The sequence below is a fragment of the Saccopteryx bilineata genome, chromosome 1 (assembly GCF_036850765.1).
Source record: "Saccopteryx bilineata isolate mSacBil1 chromosome 1, mSacBil1_pri_phased_curated, whole genome shotgun sequence".
NCBI classification, from domain to species: Eukaryota; Metazoa; Chordata; class Mammalia; order Chiroptera; family Emballonuridae; genus Saccopteryx; species Saccopteryx bilineata.
Genome location: NC_089490.1, coordinates 121697900 through 121723839, shown reverse-complemented (window position 1 = coordinate 121723839; position 25940 = coordinate 121697900). Strand labels below are relative to the sequence as shown.

The 25940-nt window shown below is 36.3% G+C and overlaps 1 protein-coding gene across 1 annotated transcript; it reads left to right on the top strand.

The window, feature by feature from the left end:
- Positions 1-8085: 8085 nt before the first annotated feature.
- Positions 8086-25567, top strand: LOC136320078 (sulfotransferase 6B1-like). The gene is made up of 6 exons (XM_066253226.1): positions 8086-8230; positions 10185-10369; positions 14685-14811; positions 21066-21160; positions 21312-21498; positions 25449-25567. Exons 1-6 carry the CDS (start codon positions 8086-8088, stop codon positions 25565-25567), a joined length of 858 nt encoding a protein of 285 aa, XP_066109323.1.
- Positions 25568-25940: the final 373 nt, after the last annotated feature.

Genomic DNA, 25940 nt, shown 5'->3' with positions numbered 1-25940 from the left:
TTTTTGCATTTTTCTGAAGCTGGAAACAGGGAGAGACAGTCAGACAGACTCCCGCATGCGCCCGACCGGGATCCACCCGGCACGCCCACCATGGGGCGACGCTCTGCCCACCAGGGGGCGATGCTCTGCCCATCCTGGGCGTCGCCATGTTGCGACCATCCTGGGGGTCGCCATGTTGCGACCAGAGCCACTCTAGCGCTTGGGGCAGAGGCCACAGAGCCATCCCCAGCGCCCGGGCCATCTTTGCTCCAATGGAGCCTTGGCTGCGGGAGGGGAAGAGAGAGACAGAGAGGAAAGCGCGGCGGAGGGGTGGAGAAGCAAATGGGCGCTTCTCCTATGTGCCCTGGCCGGGAATCGAACCTGGGTCCTCCGCACGCTAGGCCGACGCTCTACCGCTGAGCCAACCGGCCAGGGCTTATATCCAGCATTTTTAGCATGAATGCTACATATTCTGAGAATGCTTTATCAAGAGGCATCAGATTTCCCTCCTTAGAAACTGAACCATTTTTTATTTTTCAAGCAATATGAGTGCCCATTTCTACAGCCTCACCAACAGAATGTGTTGTCTGGTTTTTGAATTTACTGTCAAAGTGATAGGTAAACATGGTATCTTAATGTAGTTTTTTAAATAACCTTTATTGAGGTAGAACTCAAATGCAATAACATGAATCCATTTAAGTGCACAGTGTGATGGGTTTTGACAAACCATGTATGATATAGTCTAAGTCTATCACTCTAAACAGTTTTTTGTTCCCCTTTTCAGTAAATCCCTCCCGACCCTGGCCCCAGACATCCACTGACCTGCTTTCTCACACTATAGATAAGATTTGTGTACTCTAGAATGTCATATAAATTGAAACATATGATATATACACATTTATGTCTCGAAAAAAGAGGATACTGGTGTATTCATATGGTAGATTAAACAAAGTAAACTAGATATATCATTTTGAATATGGTTCTATTTGTATGCACAAGCTAAACAGCCTTACTATATACAGATTATGAACAAAACTGAATTCTTTTAATTTTAAATAACATACACTCTCTTCTAAATTTTCTTATTCTTCTTACCATGCCAATCAATAACACCAGCCTTGTAGTATCTATGAGAATCTCATTTTAATGAGTTTTAATCCTATCAAATGACATTTCATAAATCTTATGTGACAAGGATTCTTTAGCCTCCAAAGAATTTACTCTCCATGTTAGCGAAAGCTTTCCATACCATCTTAACTTTTTTCTCTGTCATACGTGTTTCTTCCAAGGCTCTTAAAAAAGCAATGAAACTTTACATTTTTGATACTTCCATTAGCACTGATTTCACTTGGTGTTGGTGCTGTTTTTAGCAAGTTTTCAGAGTATGTGTGCGCACGCATGTACAAACTGAGCTATACAATACAGCAAGATCAACTTGATTGAAATATCTAATATGCTCTCCCAAATAAGTCCCCACAGTCCTTCATATTCATAGCTAAGCTTCTTGGTAGCTTAGTTCGGTAGCTATGGATCAATACATGTGTGAGATTCAAAAGAAAAAACAAAACTTCAGTATCAATGAGAAACACCCACAGTCCGGGTATAGAATAGTTTTCAAAACTGACTCTCATTAGCATAAAATATATCTCTGACTCAGCAGCTCAATGAGGAAATAAAGCCCTGATATTTAAAGTCAGTAATGCTTTTGTTCAGTTTGCTTTTCGGTATGCTACATTTTTTGGTTGGTAGGAATGACACACTGAGGGCATGCGGGAGAAGGTGGAGGGGCAGGCACTGAGGCTAGAGAGGGTAAGTACATATAATATGTAGCCACTGAAAGGACAGAGAGATAAATAAGTTCTGCAAAAAAGACATAAAAATAATTACATGATATTTCTAATAGGTTTGCATTATTAAGACTACTAAGCAAATTTCTAACTAGAAAGACTCTAACAATTTATAGGGATAAGTAATTCATTAGATAATTTCAGTAACAATGTTCAAGACCCACTTTATGTTGAATATACACAAACACACACACATTTACTAACAAAGATTGCTGCACGAATCTCTGTCAGGTTCTAATATAGAAATAATTTTCTCAATAATGTTAACAACTTCATTCAGATGTAATAAGAATACAATAAACTGCATGTGTTCTAAAGTATGCAGTCATCCCATGTACATACCTGTGAAATTATCACCACAATCAACATAATGAGCATGTTAATCACAACCCAAAGATTCCTTGTGCCACTTTGTGTCTCTACTTCCTGCTTCTCCCCACCTTACTTCCCAGACCCAGGAAACCACTTCTCTATGTTCTGTCATTATAAACAAGTTGACATTTTTTAGAAATTAATATAATTAAATTCACACAATATATATTCTTTTTTTCTGGATTTTTTTATCCAGCTAAACTATTTTTTTTTTTTTTTATCATTTTTCTGAAGCTGGAAACAGGGAGAGACAGTCAGACAGACTCCCGCATGAGCCCGACCGGGATCCACCTGGCACGCCCACCAGGGGCCACGCTCTGCCCACCAGGGGGCGATGCTCTGCCCATCCTGGGCGTCGCCATATTGCGACCAGAGCCACTCTAGCGCCTGAGGCAGAGGCCACAGAGCCATCCCCAGCGCCCGGGCCATCTTTGCTCCAATGGAGCCTTGGCTGCGGGAGGGGAAGAGAGAGACAGAGAGGAAAGCGCGGCGGAGGGGTGTAGAAGCAAATGGGCGCTTTTCCTGTGTGCCCTGGCCGGGAATCGAACCCGGGTCCTCCGCACGCTAGGCCGACGCTCTACCGCTGAGCCAACCGGCCAGGGCCAGCTAAACTATTTTAAGATTCAAAATAGTTTGAAATCAATTGTTGATTCCTGTTTTTGTGTGTGTGAATACTATTCCATTTATGGGTATAACATAAATTGTTTATTCATTTACTGCTGATGTACTTTGTTTTCAGTTTCTTCTCTTTCAAATTAAACTGCTGTAAGCTTTCATGTACATGTCCTTGTGTGAATGTTTATTTCCACTTCTCACGCCTAAGAGTGGAATGGCTGGATCATGTAGCAGGGATAGGTTTAACATTTAAGGATCCAGCAAACTGTTTTACCAAGTGGTAGTACTATTTTACATTTCCTTTTGTTATAATGAGAATTCTAATTCTCCCACATTCTCACCAAAACTGGATATGGTCAGTCTTTTTAATTTTAGCCAATTAAATTCAGTCATTTAATAAGACATATGTGGTAGTATCAGAATAAACTATCGCTGCTCAGCTTCCAGTGTCGTGAGTACCATTGCTCCTTATATCTTCAAATATATTTGTATTTGTTTTGTTCTTCAGTTTTCAAGTTGGAAAGTAAACTAGTTCCCTGTTATTTCAGAAACCTCCCTCAACTTATAGCAAAGGCAAAAAAACACTCCGTGAGAGAAATATAAAACAATGGAGTAAACAAACAAATTTTAACTCACCAACACTGCATTTTAATCATGGCTACATATATCCGTGTTCAGCTGAAAATTTACTTTCCTGGTGAGGACAGTTTAACAGTATCAGAGCTCTTAGCAAATTCCTGTGTCTGTACTTTGGCCCAAAGCAATGTTCTCTTCACTTAATCTCCAGCGATACGTGTCTAGACTGTCAGTGAGAGCCACCTCTTGAAGGTAGTAAACGGAGGCCAGCCGCCCTCATTCTAATTACGTCATCTCCCAGTTTTCCTGTTCTGTATTACCGTGCTCACTTTGGTGTTTTACTTATCATTACTAGATACTTTTTTATAGACCCATTTTACTGGGCTCCCTGAACCAGAACTCTCTCCATGAAATCATGTCCCTTTCAGTTATATTCAGAGTCTGTTTTCTGGAGCCAGAATAACGTTTAGCTCATTTTAAGTGCTCAATAAAATACATTAACAGAGTATTTTCTGGCTCTGGCCTTGGAGCAACTGCTGTTTCAAAAGAAAGTGTTCTAAGAGAAAAATAAACTTATAAAAATATTAGTATCATAACATAGCTACATGTTCACTTATATATCTACTGTGGACAAAAAAAAAGGGTTCTACTGAGAGAAACCCCAAAGAAGGATCTGATTCCTAACTTGGCAGGCCATAGTAGGTTGTCATGCCCAGGCATTTAACATTTCAGTGAAAAGTTTTAAGCCCTGCCCGTTGTTCTGGTGCATCTAGGATAACACCAGAGGTGGATTTAATGGGGGGTGCACTGGGCATGGACCCTGGGCCCTGACTTCTGAAGGGCCCCGCAAAACCCCAACTTCACACTTTTTTTCTAATGACACCAGGTTTGGTTTTATATGTTCAATTTTAACATTAATAGTACATAATATTTTTATTTATTTAAAAATATGGTTAACGTGTATTTATTTTCCCTGTCTCGATCTTTTTTTAAGGGGCACAATATTTTCTTCTGCACCCAGGGCCTGAGCTGACCTTAATCCACCTCTGCTTAACACACCTTTAAAATGGCAGAAGTCATACCCTTCAAAGGCATAACCACCCTCCAGAGAGCACATTTTATTAAGTATTTCAGAATTTAACCCCTGCTTTACTTTCCCCCACTTTCATGTAAAGAAGGAAGAAAGGAAGGGAAGGATGGAGGGAGGGAAAGAAAAAAAGGAAAGGAAAGAAAGAAAAGAAAAAAAGGAAGAAAAGAAAGAAAGAAAGAAAGAAAGAAAGAAAGAAAGAAAGAAAGAAAGAAAGAAAGAGAAAGAAAGAAAGAAAGAAAGAAAGAAAGAAAGAAAGAAAGAAAGAAAGAAAGAAAGAAAGAAAGAAAGAAAGAAAGAAACTTGCAAACTGTTGTATCATAAGTGTTTGGAATCTTGCTTCCCAGGAATTGACGTCAGGTTTGGCTCAGATAAACTCTTACAAAAATTCTCTACAATGTTAGACATTTCTTACGTTGACACTGCACTCTTTATGACTTTATTGCTTGCCTTACCTATAAACCTTTCCTGATATGGACTTATTATCTGATTTCTTTCTGCCCGTTACTAGTTTTACTTTTTCACATTTCCTGTTCTGGAATCTGTTTTATTCAGCATCATAAAACCATGAGGAAAGAGAAATAACTTCTTTTCTTGAGTTTATTATTTTTATGAACAATAATTGCACTTCATGTTGGGGTATGATTCTTTTTTTTCACACCCTACATCCTGATACCAAATCCTAAATATTTTTCTTTATAGTCCTATATATGAAAATGCTTTTCCATTTCTTTGGCTTCCTACTTAGTTCAAGCCAAGCTTTTTGAAAGGTACCTTGACCAGACTCCAAATGAGAATTGCTCAGCTGAGCCCAGTAATATTATTAAACTATGGGATATATATTATTCTCTTAAGACACTAGTTTTTGGAATGGTTTACATACAGGTACTAATATGTTATTTGAGAAATAAATAATAAAAACAAAATTAGTACCTGTATGTAAGGTGTTTTTGTCACAAAAACTTTAAACTAGTAGACAAAAAAAGTGGAAATCACAAGATGATCTGATCATAAATTAAATTTCTAGCTGAGCAGGTCATGGTGAATAGTCACACTCCAGGCATATCATTTTTTAGCAAAAGGTTCATCTTTGCTTTAAGCAAGCCCTGTCCATTGTTTCTGTGCATCTAGGTTAACACACCTTTGAAATAAGCCCTAACCACCTTCAAGAAAGCACATAATCTTGTTAACTATCCTGTAATGCTCTTTCTCACCTCCATGTTATCTTCTTAGCTCCTCCTTAATTCTAAATACAAAACTGTTATTCTCCAGAATGAGATTCTGCACTCCAACATATATCATCAGTTTGGCTTAAATAGCTCATAAAATTTCTCTACAGGTTTGGACATTCTTATGGTGACCCTCTGTAATATTGACTATGGGACTGGGCAGTGAGCAGAAGATTGACAGGCTTGACGGTCACGGAGGAGGTGATTATTGGAAGCTGGATGAAAGAGGACACGAGTTATATATGACAGAACAATTAGCAACACCTGCCCGGAGTATGTATGGAGAATAGAAAGAGTACTTAACAAATGTGGCTTTGCTAAGGAGATTTCCAGGCAGAATGTTAAAAATGATAAATGACTTCTAGTGTCTATAATAAAAATAGAAGAGCAAAGAGTTGACTAAAGGAGGAATTCTTGAGACTTTTTTTGTTATTAGAATTTTGTGGAAATAGGGTCTAAAATGGTCTTTCTGGCTAGCAAAAGGTTCTTAAGAAATGACCTCAGAACAAAGATCACATCCATGGCACTACCAGCAAAACATGGTATCAGGGTAAAGATGAAGTCAAGAATGTGGTCATTAGATTCTTTGTCGACACTTCAGAAAAATTAAAATAGCTATTTATCCTATGAATTTCATCAATAGGCAATAGGCTCCTAAGACTATTGAGGGCATATCTCTCAGACTTTATAAACTTCTAAAAATCTCAAAGGCATCATCTCAAAGCACCCAAATGCTCATTCTAAAGGAGAATGTGGCCCATCCTGACGATATTTTTGGGTATGGCTTTGTCTCATGGACTGAGCACCAGTAATGTTTACAGAAAACCTATAGCATTTTTTAGGAATACTATGTTGGCAAAACAAACAAACAAAAAAGCCAAACAAACAAACTCACAAAAGAAAACAACCACCGACCTACTTGGACTTAAATATTGCCAAAATACAGAAATACAATGTATTTTCATATGTTAACCTTAAACCTAGCAACTATACTCAATTTACATATTCATTCTAGATGCATTTAGATATTTTGGCATTTTCTATGTTTTTGACATAAGAAATGTCGAAACCTTCTAGAGACTTTTTATAAATACTTATTGAACCAAAGAAAAAGGTATACTTGGAAGCAAGATCTCAGCAGATTGAGATGAATGTTTCTGAGAATAGCAGTTTCTTTTATGTATTTGAAATAAAAGAGGTAAGATAAGAAAGATTACATAAAGAAGCAACAAAGTAGTTAGAATTATGTGCTCTTTTGAGGGTGATTATGGCTTATTTTAAATATCTGTTAACATAAATACACAGAAACAATAAACAGGGCTTGCTTAAGGCAAAAATAAACCTTTTACAAAAAATTATATGTCTGGGGTGTGACTGCTCACAATGATCTGCCTAGTTAGGAATTTATGATCAGATCATCCTCTGAGGTGACTTCCCGTAGAACCTACTTTGTTGTCCACAACATGTAGATAATCATTCTAAATTTCATTTCTGCTACTATTATATGTGTCTTTCTTCTTTAGTTATTTCTTACACAATAGGCTTCTACATTTTTATGCTCAATTACAATGCTGATCATTTCTTTGGTGGTATACATTTTTTTTTTAGTAGTTAGACAAGCAATCAAAAAAAATTCAACTGTGAAAAAAGATTCAACTGTGGTTTACGGAAGTGACTGGGCATTTTATTGCCGTATTTAATTGAATCCAGAAGATAATAATGTTAGTGACAAAAACTAAGAATGACTCAGGCAAGGTTGTCAAATTACTAAAAACTTCCTGTGTACATCAAAGCTGTGTACATATCTTTTCTGGCTTGGGTTTCCTGATTCTCATGTTGTCTGTTTCATGCCAATTCCTAGAAGAATTTGTTTTTCTTCATTCCATTCCTTTCCTCTTCTCGAAATGCAATATTAGCTACTTCCTCTATTGTGTGTGAATATTAACAAGTTCAAGTTTCCCAATCATTTCCATGGTGCTGTAATCCATTCTAGTGACTAAAAGTCTTTCCTTATTTAGGCCAACAGATTTGATTAACATCAGTCCTCTAATATAATGATTACATTTCAATAGCGTGAAAGCTTTGTACAGAAACTATTCTGAGTAATAAGTAGGGGAAATAATTTGTTATATGTGTTATCAGCAAAATTCAGATAACATTATTTTTGCAGTAAACTTTGACTCAGTTATGGTTTAAAAATTAGTTGTGACGATTGCAAAATATACATATATATATATAAGTTCTTCTAGTTGGAATACCAGCTCAGTAATTCTAAGATTCCATTGCTACTGAGCTAGGGTAAAAATAAAGGACCATACTTGCTCTTTGCCTTGTATAAAGTTAGTGTTTAATAAATAATTTTTGATTGATTTGCTGAAAGATGTCATCCCAGAACCAGTCAAGTGTTCTTCATAAATTTAAGGAGATTCTCTTTTCTACCATGTCTTCAGAAGAACTTCTAAATTCCCTGGATTCTTTCAATGCAAGAGAAGATGATGTATTTCTGGTTTCCTATCCGAAATCTGGTAAGGTTTGTTTTAATGTATTTTGTAAATGTAGGAATACAGTAATAATAAATATAATAATAAAACATTTGTTTTATCAGAATTTTCCACATGTAATTCAAGTATCCTAAATGCTTATTCTAATAAAAAAAGTTTGACAGTAGAGAGACAAAATATAGGCTCTGAAAAAATTCAACTGCAGAAATTAGAGCTTTACTACACTTTTGTTCTTATTTTATTCATGAAGACATATAAATGATATATATATTAAGCATATCTATAACATTATAGTTTTCTTCATGAATTGTGCCAGACATAATGATAAAATGTGTTTGTTCCATTTATACTTAATTATTGATCTATAAATAAATAGTTTTTTTCTTCTGTGCTAATAAGAACCATAAATACTTTTATTATTAAAGTTTATGCCTGTTATTTAAATGAATGATATATTAATTTTATTCTTAAAGATGATCAGACTATATAATATCCAACTAGCCTGTTGCTATTTCCAGAATAGTGGATGAGTGTGGATAAGCATATATATACCTGCTACCCGGGGTTCAACAACTAAGAGCCAAGTTTCCTTTGCGTTAGTTGTATGTGTACTTTAGTCCCCTCATCAAATTGTAAGGCAAATTTCATATAGGGCCAGATCTCTCAGGGTATTTTTGAGAATAAATATAAACCATATATATATATATATCTTTTATTGGAAAATATTGCTGCAAATGGAAAATAACTGATTGCCTCCAGAATACCTCAGTACTGTATACTTGCTGTGCAATAGGTTCCTCTGTGACTAAATATATCTTATCTTAAATAGACATGTTAGTTTAGAGAGTAATTTGTGATACTCTTATGGTTCTTGGAACAGGTGGCTAATTTATACCATATATAAACAGCCATATATAAAGCTTCCCTGTACATATCAGTGCCTATAAATTGACATCTTCCCACCAACTGCCAGGAGATCTTCTTTGCAGCACAAAACTGCATATTCTCTATTCTTCATCAGAAGAAATCAATATATTTTGTTAAAATAACTCAACTATTACTACTATGTAAGTAACATTTGTATGAATATTATAATTAGAAGTACTTAAGACATTAAAATTATAACTTAAAATAGTCTTAAACTTAAAACATAATGCAAATGAGAGTGCTATTTAAACTATGAATATTTATTACTGTAAAATTGTAATTCCAATGAGATAAATGGAAACGAATGCTGATTTAAATTCTTCAGGGATATTGCTTTCAAATTAGCAAAACATCCTCCCGACCCAAACTTCTGCTTTCCTGCTCCCACTTCCCAGTGTCTATCTACAATGTTGGAGCACATCCACATTGCTTTAAGTAAATAGAAAATGGTATTCCTTCCAGACCTCAAGGTGGCAGGCTTGTATCTCTACAATCTTTGAATATACCATTTGTTCCTTGTTCTAATGCTTTGTTTGCACAACTACTCTGTATTCACACACAAATGAAAATAAGATCCAGTATCTATCTTCAAGGGGGAAATGGGGGGATAGACATAAATACTGTACAAGCAATGGCAGATGTACTCTGGTGTGTGTTATTTTGAGGGGACCTATAGAGTGAACAGTTATTTCAAGGGAGTGGGGAACTCAGAATACAGTTCATAGAAGAGGAAGATGCATGAGCGTGCAGGGTCAGTAGGAACTGTGTATAGAAAGATCTGTGTATTTGTGAATTGGAGAAGGTGCTAGAGCTGAGTGGTAGCATAGAAAAGTATTTCAAGCTGAGGAAACAGTGTTTACAGTTTTCATATCTCTTCATGTTTTAAAAATGTAATTCTTTGTGTATAATGAATTAACATCTTAAGTGTTTTAACAGGTTTCAATGGGTGTCAAGAGGTAAAACTAACTATTTATAATAAAATTAATGTGTTCATTGCTTTTATAGCCTAATGCTAATTAAAAATGAATTTCATTTTATTTTTTATGTAAAGGCACTCACTGGATTGCAAAAGTCATTGAGAACATTCCCAACGCTGAAATTACTCTAACATCTCCAATTGAATTGGGAGACATTTCTAAATTTGAAGAGCTAAAAATGTGTTGTAAGAGAAGAGTTATTCCAACACATTTGAGCTATAACATGCTACCAATGGATATTAAACAAAAACAATGCAAGGTAAGTTCAACGGTGAAGGGTGGAAACTTGGGAATACCAAAGAACTGAGCTTGAATTCTTGCTCTGCCACTTACAATATGTGTGACCTTGGAAAACTGCTGATGCTCTCTGATCCTTGGTTTTTTTCACTTGATACAGGAATAAGGGTATCAGTCTCATATAGTATGGTCAAGATTGAATAAGACAATGCATGTATAGGTGTGACCATAATATCTAGCTCATAAAAATTATTTTAATAATCTTTCAGTAATAAAAGATTATGACTGAAATAATGAGCTGTTATTAGACAATGTTTTATTCTATTCAGAATCTGATTTTAATCTTTTTACTTTATTATTTTTTGAAAAATCTTTTTACTTTAAATATTGATGTCTAGAAAAAGACAAGTTGCCTTAATGTTATTTTAATTACTTTATCTATTATTTTTTCAAGGAATTATATAGGAAAAGAATTAAATATTGTCTATAAAAGGTTAAAGAATAGTTACCTCAACTTATTTTTAAAATAAAGTGACCACATTATTATTTTTAATGTTAACTATAATTTTAAAGAATATTTTATATTTTCATATCTTTTATAAATTCATGTTTTCATGGAGAAATGCTTATAATATAAGGTTAAGTAGAAAGCATGTTTAAAAGACATATATATTGAATAACCTCAATTTAATTAAAATCTACATATACATACATGGAAAAAAAGTCTAGATGTAAATACAACAACATACCGAGTGGTGTTCCATGGTATGACATTAAGGTTAGATTTTATTTTCTTTACAAATGTCTATATAAGGAGCATTAAAATTTTTCTGTTTTAATCAGAAAAAGAATTGAAGAGCAAAGGCAAGACACATGTGATTATTGTAACAAGGTCTCAGTAATGAAGCCTTTTTAAACAATATCCACCATATTCCAAAAATAACCTGCCAGTCAAATGTGCACAAATCAAAGCAGCTATTCCTATGATTATACTCTATGATCACAATGCATCTATGTACCCCATCTATTCTTCTGCCTCCAAAAAGTAAATAGTCAACCAGAGGCAAATGCCATAGTTTTGCCTTTATCCCCAGCAAAGTTGTCAAAACAGGTGAAGGTTTACTAACTTGATTACACTTTGATTCATTGGAGCATGTTCATTTCAGACTGTCTCTAAGACAGAGAGAGAGAGAGAGAGAGAGAGAGAGAGAGAGAGAGAGAGATCTGTGGAGAAAAGGAGTCTGGGGAGCTCAGTAACCCTTACTCAGGGCAACGCAGTAACAATCATAATTAATGGCTACCAGACACTGAGCTGTGTTTTACAAACACTTGACAAAAATCAGAGGAGTGGGTATTTTACTTTTCATAAGCAAAGAAACTGAAGTTCAGAAAGGTTAGGGTGTGTTTCTTTCAGCTACCACACTAAAGGTACGGCCTTAAGGGACAACCCTTTCCCCTCTAATGAGTCTGAGACTCTGGTGCCCTGGTCTCCCAAGAGGATGAGCTGTCCTCTGTTACTGATGGCCTAGCGCTAAGGGCTCAGGGGCTGGACAAGCTTTATCTGCTCCTGCAGAGCCATCAGACAGCAAGTCCCTCTTCCAACCTTCCTCCCAGCTCAAAACCCTACTAGGCCTCCTATAGTTTCTTCTTAATTTGACTTTCCCTTTTTGTTTCCAAACTCTCTTATGACAAATGTATGTTTTAGACTCATTTCATGATATTTAGTTCATGTTTAATTTTTTTCCAGAGTACTATTCTGCCTTGCCTTTCTGTAACTCAACTTTCTCCTAATATTTCTTATGATTTACTAGAATACATTCTTTTCACATGGTTTTTTAGTATAATTGACGTATAACATTATATTAGTTTCAGATGTAGAGCATAATGATTCGATATTTGTATCTACTGCGAAATGATCACCACAGTAAATCTGCTGAACACTCATCACCATACATAGTTATGGAGTACATTCTTTTAACATCTTTTGGCAAAATATGTATTAATGAGTTGCATTTATTGTCTTTCCAACTAGATAATACTGACATGTAACTTTGGGGATTCTCCAAAAGCCCTAAAATATTCTTCTCTCTACCTGCCTCCCTCAAAAAAATCTCCACCTGGATGGATAAAAATACTGCCATTTTATCACTTTCTGTGAAAGTAGTGAATCTTTAAACTGTGTTCTTTGAGCCTTAGTTCTATGAATCTGTTCCAGAAGCCTAGAGCAATTAGAAAAAGCCCGAGGTGTTGGCTTACTCCCCAATTTTACCTGTTGTGGCAAAGAGAGGATAATGGGGGTGAGGAGTTAAGCTGGCTCTTCATTCCTGTGCACAGTGACCTTCGCACAGGGCTCCAGAAAGGAGGAGCAGGTGCTGTTCGTGTCATGCACAATACCTGTGCTATGAGCACACTACAGAAAGATAGGCATTAAAAATGACTCAGTAAACACTTTCTTTTTTTTTTAATTTTATTTTTAACTTTATTCAGTTTTTTTTAGAGAGACAGAGAGAGAGAGAGAGAGAGAGAGAGAGAGAGAGAAGGGAGAGGAGCAGAAAGCATCAACTCTCATATGTGCCTTGGCCAGCCAAGCCCAGTGTTTTGAACCGGAGACCTCAGTGTTCCCAGGTCAACCCTTTATCCACTGCGCCACCACAGGTCAGGCAGTAAACACTTTCTTACCTAAGTAAATTGTGTTCACCCTGGATGTCAAATGAAAATGAGATAGAATATCTGGTACTCATGTAATGTTGACTATGACGAACTAATAGTCCTTTTATATCCAACTTCTTACACTGGTTTTCTAAGATTTCTTATATTCTCCTATTGAACTATGTAGATCCTTAACATAACCCTCAAAGCATTGCATTGTCCAGAATGGTCCATACCTGACTGCAAGTTTTAAAAGGGCTACAACCATTTCTGTCTTTCTCATCATTAAATTCCTTGGGCCTGGAATGTTGCAAACTGCCTCATATATAGTAGTATTATATAAATATATATTGACTTGAATTAAATTACAGTTGCACTGTTTATGTAAATTGGTAGGGTATCTCAGATTCCTTACACTTTGGGGGATTAAACTGTAGAAAAAGGAAATTCCAAAACATCAATCTTTCTATAAATAAAAATAGAAAATTTGTAAGAAATATTACTGTATGTAAATCATATTTTATAATAAATGGATACTTAGAAATCTCATTCTGTAAATGAATAGGGGTTTCTCATGTCCACCCCTAAAAAGATAGGAGAACATAAATTTAAAAAATGCGGTTGTGAGTTGGCAGCATCAACATCTCCTAGGAACTCGTTAGAAATGCAGGATGCTATGCTTAATCCTGAACCTCTTGAATCAGAATCTGCATTTTAACAAGATCCCTTGACAGTTCTTATGCACAGTAAGGGTTAAGAAATCCTGGCTTAAACCTCTGTTTAATAATTAGCTGAAGCTGCCAAAACATCATGACTGGCATATGTAAGTTTAGCTTCTACTTTCTTTTTTTTTTTACATGTTTTTATTTAAACTTATTTTTTTTAATTTTATTTTTCTAAATAGTTATCTCTTGTATTTTAATTATTTTTATTTTTTATTATTTATTCATTTCAGAGAGGAGAGAGAGAGAGAGAGAGAGAGAGAGAGAGAGAAGGGGAGGAGCAGGAAGCATCAACTCCCATATGTGCCTTGACCAGGCAAGCCCAGGGTTTCAAACCAGCAACCTCAGAGTTTCAGGTCGAGGTTTTAATCTACTGCACCACAATAGATCAGGCTAAACTTATTTTTTAAATGACAGTTTACAGGCCCTGACTGGTTGGCTTAGTGGTAGGGCATTGGCCAGCATGTGGATGTCCCTGGTTTGATTCCCAGTCAGGGCACACAGGAGAAGTGCCCATCTGCTTCTACATCACTACCCCTCCCCTTCTCCCCCCTCTTTCCCTCCCGCAACCATAGCTCAATTGGTTCAAGCAAGTTGGCCTCTGGCACTAAGGATGGCTCCATGGAGCCTCCACCTTAGGTGCTAATAATAGCTTGGTTGTGAACATGGTCCCAGATAGGAAGAGCATCGACCCCAGACAGGGGTTGCTGGGTGGATCCTGGTTGGGCACATGCAGAAGTCTGTTTCTCTATCTCTTCTCCTCTCAACTTGGAAAAGAAGAAAAAAAATTATAGTTTTCATTTAATATTATTTTGTGTTAGTTTCAAGTGTATGCACAGTGGTTAGACAATCATACTTTACAAAATGTCCCTCTGATATTTCCAGTACCAGCTTCTACTTTCTTTCAGGAAATGTTTTGTGTTGGGACAATTTCCACTAAAAAATAAATTGATTTTTTTTAAACAGATTATCTGCATCATTAGGAATCCAAAAGACACAGCTGTTTCTCTATTCCACTACTACAGAGATAACCCCAATCTCCCTGGTGCTGAAACCTGGGCTGCGTTTTTAGAGCTGTTCCTAAGAGGAAACGGTAAATATAACAATGTTTTTTTTTAATTCATAATATAATATAAAGTGAACCTTTCTGCTCAAAATGAAAGCATTTTCCAAAAGTTTAAATAGATTCTAACACCTACTTTCAGAAGTACATCCTGGAATAGATTATTCTTTTACTTCTAAGAAATTCTTTCTCATTGTGCTTTTTCACAGTGTTTCTTATCACACGTGGGTAGTACCTATTAACGATTTCTTATTAAGCTGAATACTGATCCAACATCTCTTCTTTTCATGCACCACCAGTTTTTCAGTGAAATAGCTGTGCACTAACTGGATGGAGCCCAGTGAGACACAGCCGAAAGCTACACAGGTAGCCTGGAGCATGCTTCATACACCTGCACGGAGAAAAACACAACACAGACAACACACACAACCCCTCACATACCCCACATCAAACAAATGTGAAAGAATTAGCTATCTGGGTACTTGGTTTTATAGAAACTAACCGAAAGTAATTTATCCTGAAAACACCACAACAATACAGCATTTGAGCTGCGTAGCATAAGTTGGTCCCACTACTATGCAAGACCTTTGAATTTATTAACATTTTACTGACTGTGGTGTCTGGAACACTTAAAAAAAACTTTTAAATTTCCAAGGTATATTCAACGAAAATAATATACCAAGACAATACAGAATCTAAAAGAGACATGATTTAGAAATGGTGTGTACCCAGAAGATCTTATCTCTTAGTGGGCTTAGAGTATTTCTTAATTGCTAGTTTCACTATTTTACATCTACATTGTTGTGTTTTTGCTTGTTAATTTAAGAGAGGCCACAGCAGCTCTAACCATAACAAGAGGACATGGGGAAGTCATCAACAAGGTTTAATACTTTGTTTTGCACAATTGTTTTGGAAAAATATGCTTTTTTTTTTTTTTTTTTTTGTATTTTTCTGAAGCTGGAAACAGGGAGGCAGTCAGACTCCCGCATGCGCCCGACCAGGATCCACCCGGCACGCCCACCAGGGGCGAAGCTCTGCCCACCAGGGGGTGATGCTCTGCCCCTCAGGGGGGTCGCTCTGTCGCAACCAGAGCCACTCTAGCATCTGGGGCAGAGGCCAAGGAGCCATCCCCAGCGCCCGGGCCAGCTTTTGCTCCAATGGAGCCTCGGCTGCGGAAGGGGAAGAGAGAGACAGAGAGGAAGGAGAGGGGGAGGGGTGGAGAAGCAGATGGGTGCCTCTTCTGTGTGCCCCAGCCGGGAATCGAACTTGGGACCTCCGCACGCCAGGCCGACGCTCCACTGCTGAGCCAACCGGCCAGGGCCAAAATATGCTATTTTCATACTATTTCAACCCCTCTACTTCTTTGTTGAATGGCATACATTTAGTAGAATCATAAAGTTACAGGATGACAGATACAGTAAAGGTCATCTGTTTAAAACATCCACTTGATGTTTGAATTACCTATACAATATCTCCAAGAAATATCAAGATAAGCTTGAACTTCTTAACCTTGACAGCAGGTTTACACTACCCACTCCTGCTCCAAAGGAAACACATTTCATCTTGGTACTTCTAAAACAGTACAAAAAAAATCTTACCATATGATACAGACACTTAGCTAAGTAGTGCGATGCAAACATGAGCCCTTTTCATCCTCACTAGAACACATGAGCTGGATGTTATTATCCTCATTATATAGCTGTCGAAAATGCAGACCTTGGGAGGCCAAATAACTTGTCATTAGATGCATAGCTAATAAGGAGCAGAACGACAATTTAAATTCAATTGTCAGCTCCAAAATCTTTGGTCTTACCACTGTACCATAACTCGTCCAGCCAAAACAATTGTGCCCTGATCATTAATTCCTCTTCCACAACTTCTAGCCTTCTAAATATTTGAAGATAGCTAACATGCCTCACTCTGCCTCAATTCCATTTTTGGAATAGGCAGAGTTTAAATACATAAATTATTTTTTAAAATAGATCTTGAGTCTGCTTTTTCTCAAGAAAAATAGTTGCAATTGTCTCCCATTATTACACACTCTGGTTCGCTATTCCTCCCTCACCACCGTATGATCTCTTTTGACCATGTCTCTAAAATTTTGCAGTGCTCGCAAGGCAAAGCAAGTATAGGGTATGGTTTGACTGATTCTGTTGTAGAGATTATTTTTCTATGAATGTGATCATAGAAAGGCCAACCCAGGCCATATACAAGGAAGCAAGCTAGTGTGTGAGAAAATTGACCTTTGTTATCACAGTCTCCAGAGTTGTAGCAGTGTATCTGGAAGGGCAAAGTGTGGTTGGAAATAATATTCCAGGTGATTCTTCTGCACCTTCTTGGGTGAGTTAATGGTTTTCATTGTGAAAAGATTTGATTTGTAAGTATTCAGCAATTGGGTAATCCAGCCTGAGCAAACCCTGTAGACACTGGACTAGTTACTGAATCACTCAAGTTTTTTTAACATCTACTTGCTTCAGATTTTACTTTTATAAGATTGTTTGTTTTCCTGTGTGTGTGTGTGTGTGTGTGTGATATGTATATGACTGTGTTTTGGGGATGTTCTTCATTGAGTTTTTGAGGGTAGGATTATTTCTTTTGCAAAGGACAACATGCTATAGTAGAAAGAACAAGCTATAGGGGCAGAAGACCTGTGATCAGGTCCTGACAATAATTCACTCTGTGTGATTTTGGACAATTGCTCACCAGTCTAAGGTTCAGACTCCTAATGTAAAATAAGACCGATAAAACTGTCTATTTTGTAGGATTATTTAGAGGTTAAAAACAGTGGTCCCCAAACTGTAGTATTTTTATATATTGATATAATTGTTGAACTTACGAGACAAGCGTCAAGAGTGAGCCTTAGACAGATGTAACAGAGGGAATCTGGTCATTTTTAAAAAATAAAACATCGTTCAGACTTAAATATAAATAAAACAGAAATAATGTAAGTTATTTATTCTTTCTCTGCAGACCGATACCAAATGGCCCACGGACCGGTACTGGTCTGCGGCCCGGGGGTTGGGGACCACTGGTTTAAAATAAGTAATGGTTAAATTTTGCTGTAAAAATCCATTGACTTATTCTATCAGACACACTTTTAAAGACATGAATACTTTTAAATAATTTCACAGTAAGGTGGAAATATTACAAGTAGATATTTATCTAACAAGATTATTTTATAAGTAAAGCATCACAATAACCAAACCAGTCTTCAAACCATAAACATAATTACAAATTACATAACAGGGCAGTACAATAAAGATAAAGATAGTGACACATTTATCTAATCGTGTAATTTATCCTTCAAACAGTTTAGGTTTTCAAATTAAACAATAACTATAAATTGTATTCTGGCAGTATCCTGGTAGATTAATATTTTAATGAAACAATGTTTTAGCATTTTCTTATTATTCTCTAGAGCCCTGTCTCCACCATTTTATTTCCTAAAGCACTTTATCCAGTGAGCTTCATTTTCTGCACAATTATCTACCATCAGAATGCATTCTAAGACCTAGACACTGAGATGCTCATTATAACTGCTTATGAGTTGGGCAGAGGGTTTGCAAAAAGATGGGAGCTTTGAAACAGCTGAAAATAGGATAATGTATTAATGCAGAACAAATGGGGTTGCCAGGCAATCTTGAGGCCCTCCAGACTGGAAAAATGAATTTACAGTGGTGTAAATACAGAGCGGTATGAATTTCTTCATCAGAACTCAGCAGTAGTAGGTCAGATGGAAAGGTCAGGTTTGTGTTTTTTTTTAGGTGAAGTGTTTTGATTCAATACTGAGTGTTTTTTTGGGTCATCAAATTAACTTAGAAGGGGGCAAGGAGATTGAAGGTATTGGTGAGAAAATTGTTGAAGGGATATCCAAAGGGAAAGATGTCAAGATCAAAAGGAACAAAAATAGTCAAAGGAGGGTGTTACAGAAACTATCCATTAAAGCTACTGTAGTTGGTAGCAAGACCTGAGATAATGCAGAAGACCGTAAGCTAAAATCAAAGTCCCAAGTGACTTTAGGGGAGAGGTGAGAAAGTCAATTTCCAACTGAAACCAGGATGGAAAGAGCGGTCAGTCCAAGGACATGTTGAAAGGAGCCTGAATTCTCTAGAGGGAGGAATTCTGGAAATCTATAGAAAGTAGAGATTGTTGACTTACTCTCCAGACCCTTGTATTTAAGGCCATTGCCGAGGAACAAGTCATTTTTAGATAGCAGATGGAGGGCTATACTGGCATATGTTAATTAAAGCCAGGTGGTGGTGGAGTAATTTTATAATTAAGTGAAGAATATGAAGAAAAGCATTTCCCATAAAACCTAGATTTTGAATCTCTGGTTTGGAAAATATATTTCTTTCTATTCATGACCTGAAAAATGAAGATTCTGATTAAAAATTTATCCCAAAATTTCCTATAGTAATGAGAAAAAAGCACATTAGCCAATTTCTTTAGTTTTGTTTTGTTTTTTGTGTTTTTTTTTTTTTTTTTTTTTGGCTAGCTTGAGTGTTTTTTTTTTTGAAACAGTATAAATTAATTAGTTAATAAAAGAACAGCTGGTTCTCAAATTATGATCAGGCTAGGATCCAAAAGTTTACTCTTAAATCTATTTTGAATATGTTAGAATACATTTCCTCCAGAATAACCACAATGAACCGGTCAATTACACTACCTCACCCACCCCCGCCCAGGCCCCACAGTGTGACTCTGGCTCTCTATGCCAACCTCGCCTTCAGCCACGGAAGCATGGGCTCCCCCTGACACTATTGAAGGCTCCATATTACCAGCAACTCTAAGCAGTGGCATTATTCACAAGGGGTGGGCTATGGCTGCTGGTGGGGGTTGGCAAGGTGGGTTGAGACTGAGGTAGCCTAGAGAATGAGATACTAGTTAACTTCCTAAATTTATGTAAGAGAAAAATCAGTCTTCCTCCCACCATGTGTCTGTGCTTGGGAAAATGTTGGCCATTTTTGGGAGATAAACCCTTATCACTGATATGGTAATTTGGGTAATTTAAAGACAAACTATTATGTAAGGCCTTGAAATAGCAGTGAGCTCTCTGATAACTGAAAACTATCTGGACAGCTCTTCTAAGAACCAGTTCTTGTGCAGCTGTTTGGGTCCAAGGAATACTAGAAAATTAGTCTGGCTCTAATGAGACCACTGTAGTCCCAGAAATTCTTGTTTCAAAAATATGTTATAGTTATTTTCTTGCCCTTGGCTTCCTTAGAAGCTGAAGTCATGAAAAATTACATTTAATTTGAAGTTAATTATACCTTAATTTATTCAAAGCTTTAATGTTCCAAATGTGTATAGCTCAATGTCTGGCCTAATAAATGTTTATTAAATGAGCCAACAGTCAGCAGATCTCTAGGAAATCATTAATAGCTAACTCTTTTATGACTAGGGCATTAGCTAGTATTAAATCTTTGGATTATAAAGATGCATAGAAAGATGTATATGTAGTATTTTAAATTATTGTTTTATACTTTAGATTGTCAAGTTAGTCAACTTTTTGTGGTGGTAAATTACTCACTGTTTTTAATCATCTTGGCTATAGAGATTACTTTGCCTGATAATATTTTACTTTTAATCCTTGGAGATTTTTAAAGTCTATCAAATTAACAAAACATTAAAGAGACACTTGACTTGGGTGGTGAACACACAATGTGACATACAGATAATGTACTGTGGAATTATGTACCTGAAACCTTTATAATTGTATTAATTAAGATCACCCCAATAAATTCAATAAAAAAACCATTAAAGAGACAATATCAACTACTGATAAATCTTTAAGTCTGTAGTTCTCAACCTTGAACTAAGATTCCTGAATAAAAAAATTTTTAATGATGGTGGTGGGAGGAGTTTATCAACTTTTTATGCTGCAAACTTATAATTATAAAAATCATGTCACATTACAGAAAGAAAATGACAAGTTCTCAATGTTTCTCTGTTTTTCCCAAGATCCAAAGCAGTTATCAAAACACAATTATTGGAAAAATGTGTATCACTGTATTTCTGTTGTCATTTCTCCCAATGATAAAAAAATATTTACTAAAAATAAGAAAAACAAGCACAGCCTTATTAAAAGCTATCACTATTCAGCTTCATTTCGCAATATTGTATTTAGTTGAAACAATCGTGAAATTGAACTCTTCTCAGGAAAATATTTTTATTCCAGAGTCTAACATGTGTATACTTTGCTTTGATAACTTTGCTAAAGTGAGAAGAACCCAGGGATCCAAAGCCATGTTTAATATTAACACAACAATTCTCTTTCCTTCTAGTTGTGTATGGATCCTGGTTTGATCACACTTTAAGCTGGGAAGACCACAAAAATGATAAAAACATTTTATTTATATTCTATGAAGAAATGAAAAAGGTAAGACCTTCCTAACATTTCAACAATCAAAATTTAAGTCAAATTAATTTAATACAGAAAATCAATCAGTGAATTCTGTTTTCAAGTTTCAGGGAATGAATTTGATGTTTTGATAAGTAACACTTTTTTTATTATTATTATTCTTGCTCAGGATCTTTCTAAAAGCATAAAGAAAATAACTTCTTTCCTTGGTGTAAATGTGAGCGAAAGTGAAGTTAATCAGATTGCTTGGAAATCTTCATTCAGGGAAATGAAAAATAACGCAGCCAAAGAAAACTGTGATCCAAATAAGACCATCTGTGCACTCACATCTAATAGGAAACTGGTATTTAGGAAAGGTAAGTCAGAAAGGGACATGGCGTATTGCCTGGGGCTTATGTTTGGAAGTAGTTGCATTTTACCATTTTTAACCCTCATTTCACCATCGTGCACCCCGTATTGAGCACAACAGATTACACATTGTTATCCATCAGTGAATGTTTATTAAATGAAATTCTTGAATTGCATTCTTTCCAGACTTTGAGATTTTTATGCCCCATTAAGGAACCAGCTGAGAGAAAAACACAGGTATCAAACAGATAGAAATGGTAAAATTATTTGAAGAATCCATCTCAGGTCTGTAGACCCAGTGTGTCTGCTAATAAATTACTCTGAATTCTATAAACATACTCTTAGTCTCAGCCAATCAAATGCAGTCCTGTCCTTCCATTGGAGCAGGTCACTAAGAGCATGGTACATGACATGAAGAGAGAAGGGAGCTGATGAGTGTAGACAGTGCACCTTCCCAAACTCGACAATCAGACAACTTACCCTGCAGAAGTAAGTAACAGGTGGAGAGAGAACTGGGATTGTTATCTAAGGATGCTCTTCTGCATGGAAACACAGAGAAGGAGATAAATCTCTACTAATCTCTAATGTGATGTCTTAGAAGCAAGTTGGGTAGTAAGAGCTAATGGCAGGAAGGAAAGCTCAGACCAACATGGAATTGGACGGTATTTTCTAGAAAAAGTAAGCGGTCTTTCATGTGCTAGAATGGTGTATGATGTGTGAAGCACAATGAGGGAGTTGAAGAGATTGGGGCCAGAGAGTAAAAGCTTTGATGGACTGTTTGCTCTTTTAAGAAGGGACCTGCAACACGTATGGAAAATTGATTAGAAGATGAAAGCAGACACAAAAAGTCCAGTAGAGATTGTTGTAATAGTCCAGGTATGAAATACTGATCATCATCATTTGGGCAGTGGCAGTGAGTCCCTGTCGGGTCGAGCTCAACTGAGAAATCAGTTTCGGAGCCATCAGCAAGCAGATTGTAAAATGTGGCAAAATCTTTCACGGTCAGTGGGAAGGGCTAGTGGAGAACTGGACAGAAGGGGGAGCCCTAGGGACCCTGATGTCAATGGGAATGAAACAGCCCCAAAACAAGCCAAGAAAAGAGATCAGCCAGAATTGGGAAGAAAGCCAGGGTCAAACATGCCCTACTAACTTGAGAGGTGTTGCTCTAGTGATAACAGAGTTCATCTCTGACCTGCCACATTTGTGACCTTAGCAGATATTTCCAGGTGAAATCATAGCAACATAGTTGTAGCTGACAGTTCATTCTAAGCATTTAAGTTCTATCTAAAAGTGGTTCTTTTACACTGTATCTAACAAAGCAGAGGGTTGACAGTAGAAACATCCTCACTGATACTAATCACCATGAGCACCAGTTGGTCATTTGGACTATATGAGGAACTAAACACAAAGATGGAGCAGTGGGGACTGTTTTCTTCATTCTTTCTGTTTGCTGGATGAGGTGGAAGTGAGGGGTCCATCATCTGAAAAGAGGAGTTGCAAAGCAGCAGTTGTTGATTCAGAATTCTTGATGTACAGAAATATTCCTCACTTTACAGAGGAGAATTTGTGCTTGCAGCTGTCTGTACATTAAACTCAGAAATAGAGCTGATATTCTCCAAAATGACTAGGGTGACATAAAGTGACAAACAAGGATAGTTCACATAAGTTCAGAAGTCTTAGGGCTTCTGACATACTAAAATCTAGAGGGAGAATTATAGAAATATAGAAATATGTATGTACAGGATGTATGTAGAAATATTGCTTATAGCAATGAAAACCTAAAATGCTCTTAAAAGTTCACTAATCAGAAATGGTTACACATATTAAGTTACCTCCATACAGAGTTTTACTATGGAGTCACAAAAATTATAAAGTAAAAATAGCTAGCATTTACTGAGTGCTTTACTATGTGCCAGGCACATTACTTAGTTTTTCTGGATTTTGGCAACAGACTTTGAGGATGGTATTTATGTTATCCACATTTCACTGAGATATTAAGCACCTGAACCTCTTGTCCAAAGATACATAACTAGCCACTGGTAGAGTCAAGATTTGAATCCAAACATTCTTACCCTATTCATTATAACTTTCATTGTTGGTATATAAATACTAATATGGGAAGATAAAGTATAATAAGTGGGGGGAAATTAGGTTATAATTGTGTGATTTGAAATGTAATATATATGCATTTATGTTTTCAAAGAACATCTGAAAGAATGTATGCCAGCCAACTTGTTAGCCATGTTAGCTGAGGACATTCCCTTGTTTTTTATCTTCTCTTGCTTATATGTATTTTTTAACATACAAATATAGCTATTGTTTTATTTTTAAACTATAAATTTTTTAAAAAGTAAAAGAAAGTTAGAGTAAAAGAATAAATCAGAAAACAAGCAAACAAAAATCAAGTCAAATGGAAGAAGACAGCTGTGGTCCAGGTGAATTAATATCAGAAGCTGGAAGGGGACCAGGAAGGACCAATGAATATCGAAACTGACCTTGTGCCCCAAGTCAGGTGTTTTAGAAGCAATGTCATTTCCTGACTCTGGGCTCTTTGCTCTGGTACTTTCTTTCCTTTAAATTTTTTTTTTTTCAAACAGAAGAATTCTACTTTAGCTGTTTTTAAACTCCATTTTTTTGTTTTGTTTTGTTTTGTTTGGACTGGAAATCAACACCAAACATTTCTTAAGTTATAATATAGTTCTGAGTTATAGGTGACATTGTCTGACATTTAATCAAACCATGGGTTTTATTGAGCATCCACTATATGGGAAGCACTGGATTTGGTACTGCAGGAATACACATGAACAATACATTACAGTCCATAACCAGAAAGGTTTGTAAGCTCACTGGAAAGAAAAGATAATAGAGAATGATACATGACTGTTTGTAGTGGGAGTATAAAATGCCATTTTACTGGTTACAACGCATGTAGACCCCAGGGATGAAGCATAGGGCCAGAAGTAGCAGAAGACCTTGGTGGGCAAGATGCAGGAGTAGGGTGTGGCACAGTGTGCATAATGGATGTGAGAAGGGCAGTCCTGAGAGCTTGATGCTATGGCCAAGGCTGGGAGGGTGACTCATAAGAATGAGAGAGGCCAATGGGCTGTGCAAAGTACAGCTGTCCCTTGAGTAACATGGGTTGAACTATGCAGGTCCACTTATACACAGATATTTTTCAATAAATATTGAAAATGTATTTTCTCTTCCTTATGGTTTTCTTAATAACATTTTCTTTTCTCTGGCTTTCTTCATTAAAAATATATAATATATAATACATCTAATACACAAAATATGTGTTAAGCAACTATTTATATTATTGGTAAGTCTTCCAGTCAACAGTAGACTATTGGCGGTTTGCGGAGTCAAAAGTTATGCATGGATTTTTGACTGGGGAAGAGGATGGGTGCTTCCAACCTTCACATTGTTCAAGGGTCAACTGTATTTACAATTTTATTTCAATTTCCAAACACATGATATTCCAATCACATGACATCATGTGAATAACTGATTGTATTTTCAAGTCTCTGTTATCAATATTATAAAATAAATTTCCTTAAAATGAGATCTATTGCCCACCTGTACGATATGTTACCGGCACAGCTATGGCTCTGGAGGTACGCAGACAGGAAAATAGACGCAGTGCCAGTGTATCCACTTTGCTGTGTTTTCTTGAAGTTTAGGTGAGGTCCCTTTTTGCCTACTACCAGAAACGTAGAATATTTGTGTATTTTTAATCTTCCTTTCCTTTTAAGAAATAACTTTTTAAACTATACAAATTGACATGCAACAATTACTAAAGAAATTAGAAACAGATGAACTAATGAAGGAAAAAATAATTCCCCCATCATCTTATCACCAAGAGGTGAAATTGTCCACATTTTATCAATCTGACAGATTTCTTTTGTGATTACTATACATTTAAATTGGTTCTTGTCTGATAGATTTCCAATTTTTCCAGGAGCTGTGGGTGACTGGATAAACTACTTTACTTCAAAACAGAAGAAAGTATTTGATGAACTGTTCACAGAGAAAATGAAACACAGTGAACTAGCAAGACACTTCGAAGATTACTCTTAGTATACTATAAATGGAAAATAAGACCAATTCCATTTTATGCAATATTGTACTTGTGAAATACATAAATATTTTTTTACCAATCTGGAAAACAGATATTTCTTTCAGTGAGAAATGGATACTTTATGAATGCATTGGAAGTGCCATGTATGAGAAGCTATTATCATATTTGATGTTGGTAGATAATTAGTAATAAAAGGAGGTATACAATTTTTGAATAGCTGAATTATATATATCTGCTTTTAAGACATTTAGAAAGCAAGGTGATTATTTCTATTCAGAGAGTCTATCACTGTGGGTGTTCCACAAATGGCATTAATGTACAACAAAAGAGGTGAGGGGTTATCTAAAATAACCAATGTCTCAGAAGAATCAG

Coding starts and splice junctions, on each gene's coding strand:
- LOC136320078 (XM_066253226.1), top strand. CDS start 8,086: ATGTCATCCCAGAACCAGTCAAGTGTTCTTCATAAATTTAAGGAGATT. Junction 14,812..21,065: donor GCTGTTCCTAAGAGGAAACG/GTAAATATAACA, acceptor CTTTCCTTCTAG/TTGTGTATGGATCCTGGTTT. Junction 21,499..25,448: donor GAAACTGGTATTTAGGAAAG/GTAAGTCAGAAA, acceptor CAATTTTTCCAG/GAGCTGTGGGTGACTGGATA.